Here is a 17,686-nt window from a genome sequence, read left to right on the forward strand (position 1 = left end):
ATGTTCTGGGTCAAAACATTACGAGTTTCTGGGGAAATAATCTTCTCGGAACAATTTATTCAATGATGACCCACAAAAACGTCGGTTTACATAGCTAAAACTAACATGAAGCAATGCATCTCACTGCTTACCCACCAAAATATCTTGATAAACTAAACGGCCCGGTGCTCTCAATGGCCCATCCAGTAGATTTATAGTGGCCTCTTGGTGCGCTCTCAACCCACTGTCGCCACCTAGCGGTGCGTTAAGTATAGGCACGGAGTCTCCAGAACATTGCAAAGGCCTTATCATTAACAGATCTGTGTTAGAAGCAGCTGTTTGTCTGGTTGCGGTAATCCTCTAAGTCTAAAGCCTAAACCCAGTCCTAACAACAGGGTAAACCTAAAACCAGACCGTTAATCAGTGAGTTGGTTTTGGCAAATGGCAGCACGCTGGCACGTGCATTAGAGATGTGTAGCTTTTTGTCCGGATTCCTAACATCAAAGTTCCAGGGTGTGCCAAAGGATGACATCGATCATCTCAGACATGTCTCGTGTTGAACATACATCATCACGAAGGAACAGTCTAGGTGTTCCAGTGCTAACATTCCCCTGACACGCGCCATACCACCAGGGTCAATCATGACAAACGTGTTTCCACATCCTATATCAAATTACGGTATTTGTTTAACCTTCAATTGGAACGTTCTAGACGTAGGGGCATAGATAGACAACGTATAAGCCATTTAGACCACAGTAAACACCATGTATCAAATCACTGAAACACCCCTTTGTTCAGCTTTCAGGCCCAGCCTATAAGCCTTGCACGAGGAGTCCATCCCAACCTCTCTCTCTCTCACACACGCGCGCGCACACACAGCCTCCAGTGCCTGACCACCGACCCGCTGTCAAAGCTTTCAGCGCGCGCCTCGCAGACGAGGTCAGGCCCCCGTCTGTCACAGAAATGCCCCGGTCGCCGCTCTACAACACAGCGCGTGGTGTGTAACGTTCGCTAAAAGGAAAACACAACGGCAGGGGTAAACTGAGTAGAAAGACTGCGGTCTCAGTGTGTAGGCCCCGGGGAATGACAACAAACAGGAGGCCTCAAGTGAAACTGGATCCGGCGTAGTGAAGCAGCAAGAGGAATGCCGGTCACGGTCTACTTCCTGCCTACTGTGTCGGTGTCGGTCCGGATTTCAACCGTCTGGGTCGCCGTGATTCATAGTCTATACACGGCCCGACACAGGGATCGTAGCCTCTCCTGACTGACGGCTACCAAACGGCTTCTTCAAGGCTCCGTTATCTAATGACCACTGAAAAAGGGGGTAAAACATGGGCTTGTTGAAACATTACATTTTAAAAGTACGTTTCGTAATTGATTAATACAAAAAACATTTATAGATGTGTAAATATGGATCAAAATAAAGAGACGTACAGTCGTGGTTTAGTTTCTCTCAGCGGGATCGCCAGCACCAAGAGAAGACCCTGCTTCTGCGAGGAGCTGCCATTGCGACTTTATTTACAATTCACAGATAATACAGGAAGTCTTCTCTATACAGGAAGTAGCTTCTATTTATGCTTAAAGTTTTGTATTTTTCTTTCCATCGGTATGTTTGCGTTCCACACACACATTATCATCCACATCTAACTCGCTCTGCATCTAGCCTGTTCAGTCTTTGGTTTCTAACCGTCAACATGGCATTCGGCAAGAAAACTAAAAATATTTTTGAAGTCAATTGTTGTTTGAAACACAGTCTTTCCCCATTCAATCCATTCACACCCAAGTAAAATAATTTCTCTACCAAATGCTTCCTTTCCAATGAGTGGCGTCCTGTGTCAAGATGTGCGGTTCAATGTAAAACCCCATAGGTTATTCCACAGTAAGGGTCATGCCAAAATAACTTCGTTTACATATTGACTATACAGGTTGACTTCATGACAAAGCACACCTGAGCAGACAAAGAATTTCGAAGATTTTTTTGCTTGTGTTCTATAATCAACATTAGGCTACCATTCTTAGTCATATGGCTTCGAAAATGACAGAACTCGTGAGTTATGATTGTGCGTTGGCTGCATGGCGGCTGTTTCAAACAAGGCCAAGTGTTGAAGTAGTAATAACGTTACTCAAGTTACTCAACAAGTAACTGGCTACCAGACATTAATTTGGTTACTTAACTCTGCTGCCGTTACCCGGAAAAGCCAAAAAGCTGTGCGTCTTTCCAGAAATGATGCTCCTAGTAAGGCATTTCGTGTAGCGCCTTTACTTTATCGATCTGAAAATATGCTCATCTCCTGCCCCACCTAATGAAGCATACTATCACACACACACACCACTGCCACACAGGTCAAGGAAGGAGCGCAATTCACATCAAAATGGCTCCCCAGTCAGATTTATACACGAACACGGCAATATATTATTCCGAATCATGTCGATGTCTTCAGAGATGAATGTGGTAAGTTCTGTTAATTTATATTAACTTTTATATAACAATTTATTTTCCGCTTTCATGAGGACAAGTTCTTAAAACACAAATGTCATCCTCCGAATAAAAATGTGTTTCGTTTTATGAACGCATGCTCAAACAGTGATAACATACGTTCTCAATCTTTTGGAAACCTCAAATCCTCCAATACAAATGTACACACTTGCAGTTTCTGTTCCAACATGTCTGCTTCGAAGCGGAGCCCCTGCCCACCAGCCCCCCCTGGTGGCCGCTTAAGAAAATTCATACGTTCCCAAATTAAAGTGCGAGTTTCTCAATGTATGTCTACATCCTATTGGTTTGGGGAAGGAGGGGTTGTTCACTACAGTGAGAGAATGCAGTGAGAGAGAGAGAGAGAGAGTGAGAGAGTGAGTGAGTGAGTGTGTGTGTGAGTAAGAGAGAGGGGAGGTGTGGCAACTTTCGGTTAGCATTCACACATCTCCAAGAAGAGAAACTCTTCAGTCGGCCATTTTGATTGAAGCCCGTCTTCTTCTTCCTCCTCCTCCTCTACTTCTCCGAGTCGCGGTCTCTGAGCCGCCTCTCGTAGTGACGCTTGGTGATGAGGTACTTGAAGAACTCGTACACCGACCAGCTGATGGCGGTGGAGGGCATCTGGTAAATCACCCTGGCCTGGACGCCCTTGAAGAAGGCCTGCGCCCCGCCCATCCTGTACACAGTCCTGAACGCCTCCCCCAGCCCCGAGATATGGCGCCCCCCTCCCCCTCCGCCCGTCGCCGCGGCAACCCCTTCCCCCCCGGCGGCGGCGGCGCCCTCGGCCGTGAGCGCCAGCGCCTCCTGCGTGTTGAGGAGCGTCTTGCACACGTCCAACGGCGTGGTGGCGGCGGCGGCGATTGCGCCGGCCAGCGCCCCGGACACCACGTGCGAGGAGGGGTTGTAGTGGCGCAGCGGGTTGAGCAGCTCCTGCAGGTACTCGTAGGTGATGAAGTGGAGCGCCTGGAAGGGCACGTTCATGGTCAGCTGCGTGGTGTAGCTGCGGTAGAACGCCGCCGGGCCCTCACCGCGCCACGCCGCGCCGATGCAGTCCAGCACGCCGCGGTACGGGGAGTTGTACATCTGCATGCGCTGCTTCACCACTGAGGGGGGAGGAGAGAGGGAGGATGGGGGGGCAGGGGAGGGAGAGGGGGGAGGAGCAGGGGAGGGAGAGAGTTGAAGAGAGGGAGGATGGGGGGGCAGGGGAGGGAGAGGGGGGAGGATAGAGGGAGGGAGAGGGGGAAGGAGAGAGGGAGGATGGGGGGAGCAGGGGAGCGAGAGGGGGGAGGAGAAGAGGTGAGAGAGAGGGAGGTGGTGGGAGAGGAAGGAGGGTTAGAACGTAGGAGTGTAAATGACTTGATCAACAGGTGGTGTGACAGACCGGTCTCAGAGCTCCCTCTAGTGATGGGGTTAGGCAAGTGCAGCATCACTGGGATTAAATATGTTGTGTTGGAATGAGAGGAGCTGTGTGTGTGTGTGTAACAAGGTTTACCTTCAGCTGGGTTCATGACTGCATCATGGAGCACCGTGGCCATGCAACCTGCCATTCCTGTTGGAGGGAGGGAGGGGGGGGGAAGAGAGAGAGAGAGAGAGAGAGAGAGAGTTGGAGGGAGGGAGGGTTGGAGGGAGAGAGAGAGAGAGAGATGGAGGGAGGGTTGGAGGGAGAGAGAGAGAGAGAGATGGAGGGAATGAGGCAAAGACGGGGGGGAGGCGGAGATACAGGGAGGGAGAGACCAATATGGGGAGTGTGGGGGAAAGAGAGACGAGGAAGAGGAGGGAGGGAAGGAGAGGAAGAGGGTGGATTAGGTAACTTCTGGCAGATAACATTCTCATGAATCACAAACCTCAGGAATATGCCAGTCTACGAGTGTGTACATCTGTGTGTGTGTGTCGCACCGTTGGCAAAGTGGCTGTTGGCCCCGGGGTGCACGGCGTCACTGAGGGAGAACTTGATCTTCTCGTAGCAGGCGAAGTAGAGCGCGTGCGCTGGCCCCGCCCCCACCGCCATGACGTTCACGCCTCTCACTGGCCGCCACACCCCCTCCGTACGCACGATCTGCCGCAGGGCGTCCATCACGTTCCTGTACCGCGCTCCGGGCTGGGGTTGCAGGCTCTGCATCCTGGTCTGGAGGGCGGGGGGGGGGGGGGGGTGAGGAGGAGGAGGAGGAGGGGTGAGGAGGAGGGAGAGGGGTGAGGAGGAGGAGGAGGAGGGGTGAGGAGGAGGGAGAGGGGTGAGGAGGAGGGAGAGGGGTGAGGAGGAGACAGGGAGGGGAGAACAGTCATCTCTCAGTCCAGACAGGTGTGTGTGTGTGACAGCTAATGACAAGAGGGCGAGGCAGGGAGGGGCTCCTAAGAACAGCCCCCACCAGGGAACTCAATGAACACCAAACCCCGTCACAACAACCTGGCTCACTTCCACATTCAGTCAAACTCCCCGAGGAGAAGTCCTCATGCAGCGACTGATACGAGAGGACCCGTCGGCTAATGAATACAAATGTAAACCGAAACACGTGGTGTGGATGGTGCAATTCCCACATTTCCCAGACAGTGAGTCATGTGACAGGAAGAAAACCCCACCCCTGAGGGAAATTCCAAACAGTCACTTCTGGTAAATGAGGATTGAAAGGGAGGGAGAATGTGTCTCACACACCAAACACAACAAGGCACACTCTAACCCGGGAAGTGTTGCCAGCGCTGCACAGCCCCCCTGTCTGTCCACAGAGACATCCAGCACCTTCCTCACACTCAGAGCCCCTTACACCATGTCACCATGCTGACATGACACACACACACACACACACACACACGTGTCCCAGTAGGGTCTCGTGGTTTAGTTATGAGACCCAGTGTGTGTGTGTGTGTGTGTGTGTGTGTGTGTGTGACAGTGATACAGGTCTCAAGGTCCCCACCATGGTCCAGCCCCACCCTCTGCTCTCACCCATTCAAGACAACAGAGACACAGAGGCTGTGTCATGCTAACTCCCCCCCCCGCCTCATCAGTCTGCTGTTAAGGCTGGAGCAATCACTCAGAGTATTCCTTGACGACCGAGCTACAGCGGGTCAGAGCTACAGCGGGTCAGAGCTACAGCGGGTCAGAGCTACAGCCGGTCAGAGCTACAGCCGGTCAGAGCTACAGCCCGTCAGAGCTACACCCCGTCAGAGCTACACCCCGTCAGAGCTACACCCCGTCAGAGCTACACCCCGTCAGAGCTACAGCCCGTCAGAGCTACAGCCCGTCAGAACTACACACTTCTGACCCTGGATGATTTGCTGTACAACATGCATCTGTACACTGCTTTGGATAAAAGCATCTTGTTATGATGTACATGCAAACAGGAAAACATCAGCTGTTCCACTCAGTGAGCTGAAGCAAACACAGGTTTTGAATCTCATTAAACTGGTGACAGAGAGAGATCCTAGCCTCCGCTTCTAGAAGGTTTCAACATTCTGGAACCTCTGACCCCGGGGTCATCTGACGAGGGAGGAAGAACAAGAAGTTTAAAAAAAAACTATACACGGATACGCTCCGCCGATCCTTATCTGGAGAGAAGACTAGCTTAGTTAGTGACCTGGAGATGGCTACCCAGGGCTGGCTGGCTTCTCTGAGCCGGCTGCCAGGACAGCCCTGGGAGAAGAGTGGATGAGAGCCCAGCTCTGCCAGGTCAGGAGAGGGTAAACCCTCTCAGCATTAACCTCAAGTTGCCCACACTTCTGCCTGCGGTCCAGCTAGCGAGGGCAGCAGGGCCGCCTTAGGATGTGAAGGGCGGAGGTTTGCGTAAAACGCTGAACAGGACACGGCCGAGCCCATTACGCCACACGTACCCTACAGCAGCACTGTGGGAGACGATAGACTGGGATTTCCAAGATGAAAGGGGCCCGTCGAGAACCAATAAGGAAACGGTTGACACACACAAGGAAGCGATGCGGTTCTTGAAGACAATGAAGAAGTTGTTTGGTAACTAAGAGCCCTGTGACTTACTACAGGGAAAGGCTATCAAAACCAGATCTGTAAGGGCTTCTCATCCACAGTTGTATTCTGTAGAAAGTACAACGCACGACAACAGCCAACAAAGTACAAATGTACGTACAAACTTACTGCAACAGCACAACAAGCCTTTATGGTGCAGCTTGGAACTATGCATGAGAGAGTGAAATAGAGAGAGTGAGTTAGGAAGAGAGAGAGGGAGTGTGTGAAAAAGAGTTAGAAAGTGAGTGTTAAGAGAGAGGGAGGTAGGTTGGAAGAGAGGGAGTGAGAGATAGTTAGAAAGAGACAGTGTGTGTAAGAGAGAGAGAATCAAAGAAAGTGACAGAGAGAAAGAAACAGAGAGAGATTGAGTGAGAGAAAGAAAGACAGAGACAGATAGATTGAGAGAAAGAGTTAGAAAGAGAGAGAGACAGAGAGAGATGCCACAGGGAGAGAGGTGTGGAGAGGAGGGGGGCATTCCAACCCGGGTCATGTGACTCCAAGGCCAGGGCAGCGACATGTCCTCAAGCCCTGATGTAGGCTGAGTGAGCCAGGCTCTTCCCCAGACACAAGAGGCCCAGCGTGGGCTGAGAGGCCTGTGCAACACCCCATGACGGCCTGGATCCCAGTCAACGAAAGCGAAGCCAGCTTCCAGGACAAGTCGCTGTGTTTTGTATGAAGTTTTCCAAGCACAGATTACGTCTGGCTTGGATAAAACAATAGTTCCTTTCTTTGGGCCAGACAGCCAGCGTTCCTGAAAACAAGTTTGGTGGCTGCAACGTAGAATCTCCTTCTTAGTTCAATCCTGGCTAACTAGCTATACATAGCAGGTTAGCTAGTATACCTGTCATAACAGCGAGTAAGGAAGGCTACTGCACAAGACAAGTGTCCAGTTATGACGATGCTGGTATTACGGTATCTTCCCGGGGAAATTGTGACAGACCGTTCCAGTAATTGCAAGGTCCCTACAGCCACCATTTGTCAATTGAGACGGTGAGATAACATTATTGCGTTTGTTAAGCGTAGGAGTCACTACGGTAAAGCATCAAAACAACCATGTATACAGTTACAGTTGGTCACACAGTGCAGCTGGCTGCCCCCCGCTTCTCCATTCCTAAAACTAAGTGTCGTAACCTGAACCGCCTTTTCCTTCACCGTCATAGCATGTGCTGCTGGCGCGCAACCGGCAGACCGGAGGCTAGCAACCTCCCTGACAAGCTAACTTGCTCTTGTGGACAGTTTTGGTTTCGAGCAGTGACTTGTCGCCTAACAGTCTGACAAACCCCGATAGCTTTCTATAACAGTATCACCAACAATGCCAGCGATAGGTTCAAACCATACATTCTTAATCCTCCAAATGTGACATCTCTGACCTCGGTAGCAGCTAGCTAGTTAGCGACTCGAATCGGGCTGCTTAACGGGCCTAGTAGATTGCTACTTGGCTATCCACGGTTTATGTAACTATTCACCAGCTGCAGTATTGAATAACGTGATCACCTCTAACAACACTGTGTGCAGTCCCAGTGATACCGTTGAGTAATGTTAAGATAGCCGGTTAACACTAGGCTACCAGTAAACATAAGTTTTAACTTCCACAACGCGGTGAAGGTGAATGGCTAGTCAATTGTGGAGCGACATATCCAGTAAGTGTCCTTTCCTGGTCTGATGCTAGCTAAAGTTAGCTACTAGTCAAAACTAACTGATAGCACACAGAATATCCACGTTACAAGTTATCAGTATAATTAATCACCACCAACTGTTCGCGGTCACGGGTGCCAAATCGTCTTCCGTTTTACCTTGACACAATCGATGGGGTACATGAGGCAGTGCTCCATGATTCCAGCCACGGCACCCGCCAACATGTGTGTGCTGGTAGCTACACCTTGAGGTAAACCCTCATAGTCAATTTCAGGCTCGGTAGCCGTGGTGGGTTCGGGAGCTGCGCGATGCATTGCCACAGCAAAGTCTTTTTCCCCCGTTATCCTGGGCGGCGTGAGCCCTCCAACGATTCCCCCCGTAGCGTTCAAAATCCTGCCGCCCAGCCATCGGATGTCCGCCCCAGCTGCAGTGCCTGTGACCCCGCCGTCAGCGCCCGTCGTGTCCACGGACATTCGCCGCCTGGACACGAAACCATCCGCTTCCATTCGAAGGCTCGGCTGTCCAGTCAGTTACAGGCGGCTGGTCCTCGAAATATCTCCCTGGAAGTCAACCGCCCGATGTTTGGAAATTCGAGGGCGTCTGGTACCAGCCGACAGCGGACTCCCCAGTGCGTAACAGCAGGGGCAAGGGGAGGGAGTCAAGGCAAGCTAATCTTCGCTGAGTGCGGAGGATGATGGTAAGGGGGCTTGTCTGTGACTCGTGTTTGAAACTGTCTCTTAATTGGTCAAATATCCAGCCAGTCATTCATTGGATCCACACGATTGGTTGGTTTTACGTTGTTGTTCACAGGATGAGGCGGGCAGTCGAAACAAGCAAGCAACGGAAGGGCAGTGACAGATTTGTAATGTCCCTTTTTCGTAACCACGAAAGTCACGTGTATTACCGTAACTGGTTATGAGACCGTGGCCAAGTGACCAACATAGGAATTACTCGGTTGTTGTTGAAACGAAACTGAATTCGTCAGGCCAACTTTCTTGCATACCTGGCAGACACTCAAAAGTAAAGGGATAAGATAAGACATGCTTTTATTCGTTCCACAATGGGGAAATTCGGGCATTGCAGCAGCAAAGTGGACAGAAGTATACATACAATTTACAAAGTAAATATAAGATATTATAAAAAAGATAACACCTGTTGCATATGGAGACCAAATATAAATAAACAAATATAAATATTGTACAGTAGTTATTGCACTTTAAGTGTGTCCATAAGTTATTGTGGTCCATGAGTCCTGTGTGTGCAGAGCAGTGCTGGTTGTATAGTCTCACAGCATCAGGAAGGAAGGACGTGCGGTTTACACCCAGTATTATGCTTATGAGCACTGTAAAATGTAGTAGTTTAATACTAGGCCCAGTACATTTAACTTTAATATTGTGACAATACTTTCACAGCTGCGAGTCAAAGACTGTGCATGAACGTGTGTTACTTAATAAAATGAGTTATTGTGCACATTCTTCTTGCAGCGGTGCACAGATGTTTACAAAAATATTTGCAAACGTTCTTCTTTGTACCACAAGATGGCGTCGTTCAGAACCTGGACAGCGTTTTGGTTCCGTGACGTGGCCCTTTCACCGGATATACGTCACCCTAGCATTCGCAGATAAGAAGTGCTCTGCCTTTATCCTTCCCCTGTATGATCCATCACTGTAAATGGACTTTCAAATGATTTTGTTAATTAAGTGTAGGACTATCTACAAGTTCTCCACTGAACGTGGTGTAGCGGTGGAATGACAAGCAGGGTTAACGTTTTAAAGGGAAAGAATTTGCGTTAAAGCAGTCACATATGGATATATTGGCAGGCACCTGGTAAGGGAATTTTACCATTCACCGGAAACCGGTTATCAGTGCGTGATTATTTTATCAATGTCGATATATTCTATACTATGCATGGATAGTTTTATTTTTCTGTTGAAAGGGATCGTAGTCAAGACAACCCAATTGCGACCAGCTACACTGACGAGCCAAGAGTTTACATAACATTTCAGATCACCCAGATTTGAAGTGGGTATAGACCTACTGTACATTTTAGTGTTACTTTATGGCAAATGAATTGTTTAACCATAATTCAGACAGAGCTGAAACGAGTCAACTTAACCCATCCCCCCCCCCCCCCCTACATTCTCTCTCCCAACCTCCCCCTTTCTCGTTTCCGCCCTCCCTCTCTTTATTTTCTCTCTCAGCACGGGAAAGGAGCACCTGTGTTCCACGTAGAAGATCGCCATGAGGAGGTGACAGTGATTTGACGATCTTCCGCGGACATATGGCAAGGTAATCACACTGAAATAACCGAGGTGCCCCACAGCTTTTCAAATGTGACATTTTACAAAAGGAGGAGCACTGTTACTGCGTATCGTTAATATTTGTTTGTTTTACGAGATTGTGTATAATATTTGTTGTTGCCTGCCGGCGTGCGTGCCCTCCCGTGTGTGTGTGTTCCTCTCCCCTCAGGATCAGTTTCTCCTGCCTGCCGGCCTCCTGGTACTGCAGCGTGTCCCTGCTGTCGCTGGGCTGCCTGCCCAGGCAGAGGCTGCTGTTCCTGGGCTTGCTGGTCTGCTCCTGCCTGGTGCTGCTGGGTCTCTACCAGGCTCAGCCCTGGGGTGCTCAGCACCGCGGCGGCCGCATCAACAAGTGAGCGATGGGCCTCCCTGCCTGGTTGCCCCCCCCCCCCCCCCCCCTCCACCGTCACTGACGTTTGCTTGAAACGGATTGTTTTGCGATACGTGTTTTGAAAATTCTACTTAGAAACAAAGTTGGATAATGCCCTGCTCCCCTCCCCCTGCATGCCTGCCTGCATCTCCTCCCCCTGTCCCCCCTCCACCACTCCCTCCAACCCCTCCCACTCCCGCCCCCCTCCCTCCCCAGGTACCTCTCCATCGTGGAGACCATGGAGGCCACAGACGTCAACAACGCAGCGCTGAACTATGGGATAGTGGTGGACTGTGGCAGCAGTGGATCCAGGGTGTTTGTGTACTACTGGCCCCCCCACAACGGGAACCCCCACACCCTGCTGGACATCCGCCAGATGAGGGACAGAGACCGCACCCCCGTGGTCAAGAAGATCAAGCCAGGTGAGGAGCCACTCTGGGGTTAGGGGTTAGCGAGTGGACTTGCTGCTGCTGTTATTGCTGCTGTTGTTATTGACGTTGCTGTTGTTGTTATTGACGTTGTTGCTGCTGCTGTTGTTGCTGTTGCTGCTGTTGCTGCTGCTGTAGTTGCTGTTGTTGCTGCTGCTGCTGCTGTTGTTGTTGGTGGTGGTGATGGTGGTCATCACTCCTATCCTGTTTTTAATGATCACTCCTACAACCAGTGTTAGATTCGGGGTGGGTGGGTGCAGGAGATATGGTGGAGACGAGGAGGTTGTGGTGGGTGCAGACTAAATTGAAGACGACTTTATTTATTAGGGGGTATCTATAATAAGTATTTGGGTGTCTGTACAGTAGTACTGTGTGTTAAAGGTCCAGTTGAGCCTAGTTGTCTTGTCAGTGACTATGCTGGACGCCCTCTCAGTCCCTTCTGCTGCATCAGCTCCCCTGTGCTGGTCAATGATTGGTTGAACACATTCAGACACATGTCCAGTACTCTCTGCTCTGCCTATCTGCCCCCGCCCTCTCCCGTCCAAGGTCCCCCCTCCCTCACCCCTCCCCAGGGCAGATTAGATACGAGCAGGAGAGCAGAATGTTCCCAGTGTGAAGTGGCACTTTGCACTGGCTACCTGGTAGCTGTGAGTGTGCTCTGTGACCTGCTTCAGTAACACATGTACAGTAACCCTCCCTTCCTCCCTCCCTCCCTCAGGTATCTCCACCCTGGCTGAGACTCCAGACCGGGCCAGTGACTACCTCCAGCCTCTCCTCAGTTTCGCTGCCGCCCACGTCCCTCGGGCCAAGCACAAGGAGACCCCCCTCTACATCCTGTGCACGGCCGGCATGAGGCTGCTTTCTGATGGGTAGGCCCCCTGCCGTGAGCCCCCGTGACCCCTGGAGGGGGCAGGGGTCAGCTGACAGTCCAGAACCTCTCTCTCTCTCTCATATTATCTCTCTCTCTCTCATTATCTCTCTCTCATTATCTCTCTCTCCAGTCAGCAGTCTGCCATCCTGGAGGACCTGGTGTCAGACGTCCCTAAGGAGTTTGACTTCCTTTTCTCCCGCTCCCACGCAGAGGTGATCTCTGGGAAACAGGAAGGTGAGAGCAGAGCATTCTGGGACAGCGGTTGTTGACTCTTTACCGGTCCAGCTGTTCCAGAGGCTAACTGTGTTGTTGGATTAGCTGTGATGCTAACCCTGTACCTGTCCTCAGGTGTGTATGCATGGATTGGCATTAACTTTGTTCTCGGACGCTTTGACCATGCAGATGATGGTGAGTGATGTTGAAATAAAACTCTTAAGGTTGTGTTCTGTCGGTCTGAAATAGAAATAAAGGTAGAAACAGGGAATAAGGGAGTTGTCTATCGTCTCATAACCCGGCAACCACTGATTCCACTCTGTTCTCTTCAGAAGATGATGCAATGGTGGAGGTCACCACGGGGTCACAGGCCCACCAGCCAATTAGCCGAAGGCGCACCGTGGGCATCATGGACATGGGCGGGGCCTCGCTGCAGATAGCCTATGAGGTGCCTTCAGCCGTCACCTTCAGCTCACCGGAGCAGGTAGGCAACCAATCAGAAACACAGCAGGGACATTTTGTTGAAAATATTTTCTTTTTTACTAAAGCCACACCAAGAATTGTAGCCTGGCTGCCAGCCCAACTTCTCCCCGCCCACAAAAAAATTTGGTCGGGAAGTTGGGTCTGGAGGGTCTCGTATTGGGGAACAACTACAGAAAACCAGAATCTGGGCGTACCAATGAAATTGCCAGGGCGGGCTTTATACGATGATGGACAGATGATCAACAGTAATGTAATCACCCACGTCACAAAAGAGCGCTTAAGTTGAATTTGTTTTGAACAAACAACATGTTACGTTGCTCTGATTGGTTGTAGGTCTATCCAATTGAGCGAAGAGGCATTTGTTTTCCAGGCTCGTTTGAAACATGCCCCGTAGTCAAAGCCCAACGGAGAGTTCTCAGACTCATATTCTGACTAGAATTATGAGTATGACAACGTCAGGCTACAAGAATTGTGTCAGAACGTAAAAATCTAAAACACAAGAAATTAAATTTGTGGGACAGGTCAAGTTCAGTTTGGGACGGTTAATTTTGCACTTCGAGGGGGAAAAAAGTTAGTCGTAAGCCCTGGACAGAACTGGTTTTCTATTAAAAGCATTCCTGATAACTGTCTTATCAGTGCTAGATAGTTTAGGTGCACTTGTTTTGTCTTCCGGCCCGGCCCTGCAGGAGGAGGCAGGTAAGACTCTGCTGGCAGAGTTTAACCTGGGCTGTGACGTGGAGCACACCGACCACGTGTACCGTGTCTACGTCACCACCTTCCTGGGCTTTGGAGGGAACATGGCCCGGCAGCGCTACGACGACCAGCTGGTCAACAACACACTCGCCAGGAACAGGTGTGTGTTCACAGACACACACACTGTCACACAGACACACACACAGTCTCACACACACACACAATGTCCTTTGAATGGTCAAGTCACCGTCTCGCTCCCTGTTGCGTCCTGGCTGGTCCAGGCTGTCTGGTGAGCAGAGGGGCCTGTCGGAGTCCTCCGCCCTCCCAGACCCGTGTCTGCCCACGGGGCTGACGGACGTGGTGGAGAGGGAGGGCACCAGGCTGCACCTGCGGGGCCAGGGGGACTGGGGCCGCTGCCAGGGGGCCGTGAGGCCCTTCCTGGGCCTGCACAACGGGACCATGTCCCCCTACGGGGTCTACCAGGTATGGAGGACGCTGGGAGGATAGGGGGGGTTGAGAGAGAATGGGGTGTGGGTGGAGGGGATGGAGGCTAGCAGGCATGGAGAGAGGAGAGGGTATGAAGGGAGGATATGGGATGGAAAAAGGATGGAGACAGGATGGGCTGGATGGAGGGAGGTGATGGAGGGAGGATAGTGGATGGAGACAGGATGGGTTGGAGGGAGGTGATGGAGGGAGGATAGTGGATGGAGACAGGAGAGCAGAGGGGGTAAAGAAGGTAACATGTGACAGATCTGAGAATGCAGCATCCCGGTTAACCATAGCAAGTGTTCTGTGGTTCCAGGCTCCCATTGACTTCAAGAACAGCGAGTTCTACGGGTTCTCTGAGTTCTACTACTGTACCGAGGACGTCCTCCGCATGGGAGGCCAGTACGACAGCCACAAGTACTCACGCGCTGCCACGGTAACTAGCATTAGAACATTCTTAAAGAGAGCTTAAGAGAATTAAAGGAGAACTCTGATCATTCCAGAAGCAGGAAAATGCAGTATTGTGTTTCTCAAACCAGACAGATAGATACATTGACCCCCCCCCCCCCCCCCAAAAGTTAAATGAAATACCTTCTATTAGGAGGTGTGCTCCTATTAGCATGATTCAAACTGGAGTGTTTCTGAGGAGTTGTGAGCATGTTGTGGTCTGTCGTGCAGGAGTACTGCGCCACCAAGTGGTCGACTCTGAAACAACGGCTGGAGAGTAAGCTGTTCTCCCAGCAGGCAGACGTCTCCAGACTCAAGTAACAGCACACAACAACAACAACAACAGTAATAATATCTCACTGGTGGATCTACACCTCAAAGTCTGGCCCTCATTCTCTGTGCGTGTGCTGCGTGCGTGTGCTACGTGCGTGCGCCCCCTCCCCTCTGCAGGTACCAGTGTTTCAAGTCTGCCTGGATGTACGAGGTCCTCCACTCCGGGTTCCGTTTCCCAGGAGACTATGCCAGCCTGAAGACGGCCCAGCGAGTCTACGACAAGGAGGTGCAGTGGACCCTGGGAGCCATCCTCTTCAAGACCCGCTTCCTGCCTCTCAGGTAGTCACTGTCTGTCTGTCTGTCTGTCCGTCCCGTCCCCCGCCGCACACACACACACATCTCCCATTTTCAAGTGAGTGTAGGTGAAAAACTGTATTCAAATATCTCTCTCTCGCTCTCTCTCGCTCTTCCCCCCCCCCTCTCTCTCTCTCTTCTCCCTCCCCCTCTCTCTCTTCTCCCTCCCCCCTCTCTCTCTCCCCCCCCCCTCTCTCTTCTCCCTCCCCCCTCTCTCTCTCCCCCCCCCCCCCTCTCTCTCTTCTCCCTCCCCCCCCTCTCTCTCTCTCTCTCTCTCTCTCTCTCTCTCTCCTTCCCCCCCCCCCCTCCAGGGACCTGCAGCAGGAGGTGTTCCGCCAGGCCCACCCTGGCTGGCTGCGCTCCTCCTTCATGTATCACCACCACCTGTTCTCCCTGTGCATCCTGGTGGTGCTGCTGGCCATCCTCCTGTACCTGCTGCGGCTTCGCAGGATCCACCAGAGGGAGCTGAGGCAGGCCGAGGCCCTGGACCTGCTCTGGGTGGAGGAGGGGGAGGCCCTGCTGCCCTGACCCTTGACCCCTGGACCTGCTCTGGGTGGAGGAGGGGGAGGCCCTGCTGCCCTGACCCTTGACCCCTGGACCTGCTCTGGGTGGAGGAGGGGGAGGTCCTGCTGCCCTGACCCTTGACCCCTGGATCCGCTCTGTGGAGATGGGAAGACTTCCACCCCGAGGGCTGTATCCTGACCTCTCCTGACCCTGAACCCTCGACCGCTCGACCTCAGACCCATCCTAGTGGCTGCTGCTGCTGACCCAGACTAGAGGATTCTGGTGACCTGGAGCCGAGCTGACCTCTGACCCCTGAGGCAGGATGGAGGGACTGAGCATGCTCAGACCCTGGGAAGGGAGAGGAGGATCGAGGTTCCAGGAAATTAAAACATTTAAAACGGAGCAAACTAAACAAACGGAGATCCGCGGGGTTTCTCAAAACTTTTCATTTCTTCCTGTTTTTGTGTCGTTCTGCGGTTTCAAAACGGTGCCACCGTGTCGGACGTTTTGTCTTGTCTTCACGACGAGTCTGTTTGGACAGTACTGGAACCATGACGACGCCGCCTGCGCTTCTGACCAGGACGGCATTTCCTGTGAAACTTGAAAGCGAGAGATTCATCAGGAATTTCTTGCAGTGGGACGATGAGGTAAACAGCTTTACAGACGACAAAATAAATAAAATAATAAGCGTATGGCGACGGTCAGTAGATTCATCTCCACTGTTCTACTCTTTTGTAATATCTGTATACTTCGATTTTGGCAGGTTTGAACTCCAGCCAGTCAGAAAACGTGTTCGTAGTTCACAGTGGAAAAGTGAATTGAAATCAATGTGTTGTGGAGATCAATCGATCTCCCTCCCTCATTGATTAGAATGACAGTTATGATGCTGCCTTGTTGACAGTTTTTTCCTTGTTTCTACACCTCCGAGAATTGTGTTCTTGAGTGGTTGTTTGTGGATCCAGACCATGTATTTTATAGGCTTTTCTAGTCCGATTTTTTGTCACTTGGTTGTTTATTTCTGTGAGGACAGCCTAACTGTTTGCTGTTCCATTTTTAACATGTGACCACTTCTAACAAGGGACCAATGAGGTGCGACCTTATGGTGCTCGTTTAACAAGGGACCAATCAGGTTAGACTTTGGTGGTGCTCGTTTAACAAGGGACCAATCATCATTTTTCCCTCCAGAGCTGGGCATTGTGCAATGTTTTACAATGAAAGCTAAAATTAAAATAAAATGTATCTTCCAAAACCAAAATTGCAATTCCTATTGCATTTAATTCCACTGAACTGCTAACCATTTTAATTTTGTTGTTTTGAATAATTATGTTAAAGTATGAATAGTTGTATGCATGTGCTAGGTTTCACCTGTGTGGGGCAGAAAGCAACCATTTTTGTTACTGTAACAATACATTTAATGAAAATTCAACAAGGAAGTGAAAATTACAAATCTGGTTTGAAAAAAATTCTTAAATGGTTTTAATAAAAATACATATAAAAAGATCTGGTGTGTGTGTGATATGTTAATTGTACATTAGATCATTTATGCATTAACATGCTTCACAAGTGCAAGAAGATACACATGTGTGTGTGTGCGCACACTCAAACATGAACTGGGTTTTAGTTGACACCCGTCCCTAGAATAAGCAGATTTTCTGAAGCTGTCTTTGTGAACATTAACAGGCTCATGTCCCCCATGTAGTGTACATACCTGTGGCTCCATACTGTCCTGTCTGTGTCCTCAGTCAACACGAAGCAGCCATCTTGCCTCACCTGTCTAGGTCAGAGGTGAGGTAGGGATTAACCTGTCTGGGTCAGAGGTGAGGTAGGGAATAACCTGTCTGGGTCAGAGGTGAGGTAGGGATTAACCTGTCGGGGTCAGAGGTGAGGTAGGGATTAACCTGTCGGGGTCAGAGGTGAGGTAGGGATTAACCTGTCTGGGTCAGAGGTGAGGTAGGGATTAACCTGTCTGGGTCAGAGGTGAGGTAGGGAATAACCTGTCTGGGTCAGAGGTGAGGTAGGGAATAACCTGTCTGGGTCAGAGGTGAGGTAGGGAATAACCTGTCTGGGTCAGAGGTGAGGTAGGGAATAAGACGAGTTAGGGAAGGAAGGACAGGTGACTGAAAAAGCAACAAGGAACTGAACAGAAGATAAGATGAACCTTTATTTGTCCCACAATGGGAACATTGGGCATTGCAGCAGCAAAGTGGACAGAA

General features: G+C 50.7%; 2 protein-coding genes across 7 annotated transcripts; one reads left to right on the forward strand and one right to left on the reverse strand.

Moving 5' to 3' along the window:
- Window positions 1-1,421: 1,421 nt before the first annotated feature.
- LOC146237445 (mitoferrin-2-like) lies at window positions 1,422-8,720 on the reverse strand. Its single transcript, XM_084685577.1, has 4 exons — window positions 8,213-8,720; window positions 4,349-4,577; window positions 3,945-4,001; window positions 1,422-3,555 (listed from the first exon to the last, which is right to left on the reverse strand). The coding sequence occupies exons 1-4, from the start codon at window positions 8,558-8,560 to the stop codon at window positions 2,969-2,971; spliced, it is 1,221 nt and encodes a 406-aa protein (XP_084541703.1). The 5' UTR covers window positions 8,561-8,720; the 3' UTR covers window positions 1,422-2,968.
- LOC146237446 (ectonucleoside triphosphate diphosphohydrolase 7-like) lies at window positions 8,665-16,973 on the forward strand. 6 transcript variants are annotated; one of them, XR_014740592.1, is made up of 15 exons: window positions 9,501-9,881; window positions 10,256-10,343; window positions 10,524-10,703; window positions 10,938-11,143; window positions 11,868-12,018; window positions 12,151-12,254; window positions 12,369-12,428; window positions 12,566-12,717; window positions 13,403-13,569; window positions 13,691-13,892; window positions 14,212-14,331; window positions 14,574-14,659; window positions 14,793-14,954; window positions 15,281-16,120; window positions 16,237-16,973. XR_014740592.1 is itself a non-coding variant. In XM_084685507.1 (15 exons), the coding sequence occupies exons 3-15, from the start codon at window positions 10,336-10,338 to the stop codon at window positions 15,495-15,497; spliced, it is 1,815 nt and encodes a 604-aa protein (XP_084541633.1). In that variant the 5' UTR covers window positions 9,501-9,881; window positions 9,991-10,076; window positions 10,256-10,335; the 3' UTR covers window positions 15,498-16,973. The 6 variants fall into 6 exon arrangements, 5 of the variants coding, with proteins under 5 accessions (XP_084541635.1, XP_084541633.1, XP_084541632.1 ...); XM_084685507.1 differs by adding an exon at window positions 9,991-10,076 and having other exon boundaries at window positions 15,281-16,973; XM_084685509.1 differs by lacking the exon at window positions 9,501-9,881 and adding an exon at window positions 8,665-8,751 and having other exon boundaries at window positions 15,281-16,973.
- Window positions 16,974-17,686: the final 713 nt, after the last annotated feature.

The sequence above is a fragment of the Hypomesus nipponensis genome, chromosome 21, assembly GCF_054491055.1.
Source record: "Hypomesus nipponensis isolate SF chromosome 21, ASM5449105v1, whole genome shotgun sequence".
In the NCBI taxonomy this organism is placed as follows: domain Eukaryota; kingdom Metazoa; phylum Chordata; class Actinopteri; order Osmeriformes; family Osmeridae; genus Hypomesus; species Hypomesus nipponensis.

Excerpts from the sequence above, each read along its gene's own strand:
- LOC146237445 (XM_084685577.1), bottom strand. The coding sequence starts at position 8,560 with ATGGAAGCGGATGGTTTCGTGTCCAGGCGGCGAATGTCCGTGGACACG. Across the intron at positions 4,578-8,212 it reads ACCCCATCGATTGTGTCAAG|ACCAGGATGCAGAGCCTGCA; the intron begins GTAAAACGGAAG and ends CCCGCCCTCCAG. Across the intron at positions 4,002-4,348 it reads CAACAGCCACTTTGCCAACG|GAATGGCAGGTTGCATGGCC; the intron begins GTGCGACACACA and ends TCCCTCCAACAG.
- LOC146237446 (XM_084685509.1), top strand. Across the intron at positions 13,893-14,211 it reads CCCCCTACGGGGTCTACCAG|GCTCCCATTGACTTCAAGAA; the intron begins GTATGGAGGACG and ends CTGTGGTTCCAG. Across the intron at positions 14,660-14,792 it reads GCAGACGTCTCCAGACTCAA|GTACCAGTGTTTCAAGTCTG; the intron begins GTAACAGCACAC and ends TCCCCTCTGCAG.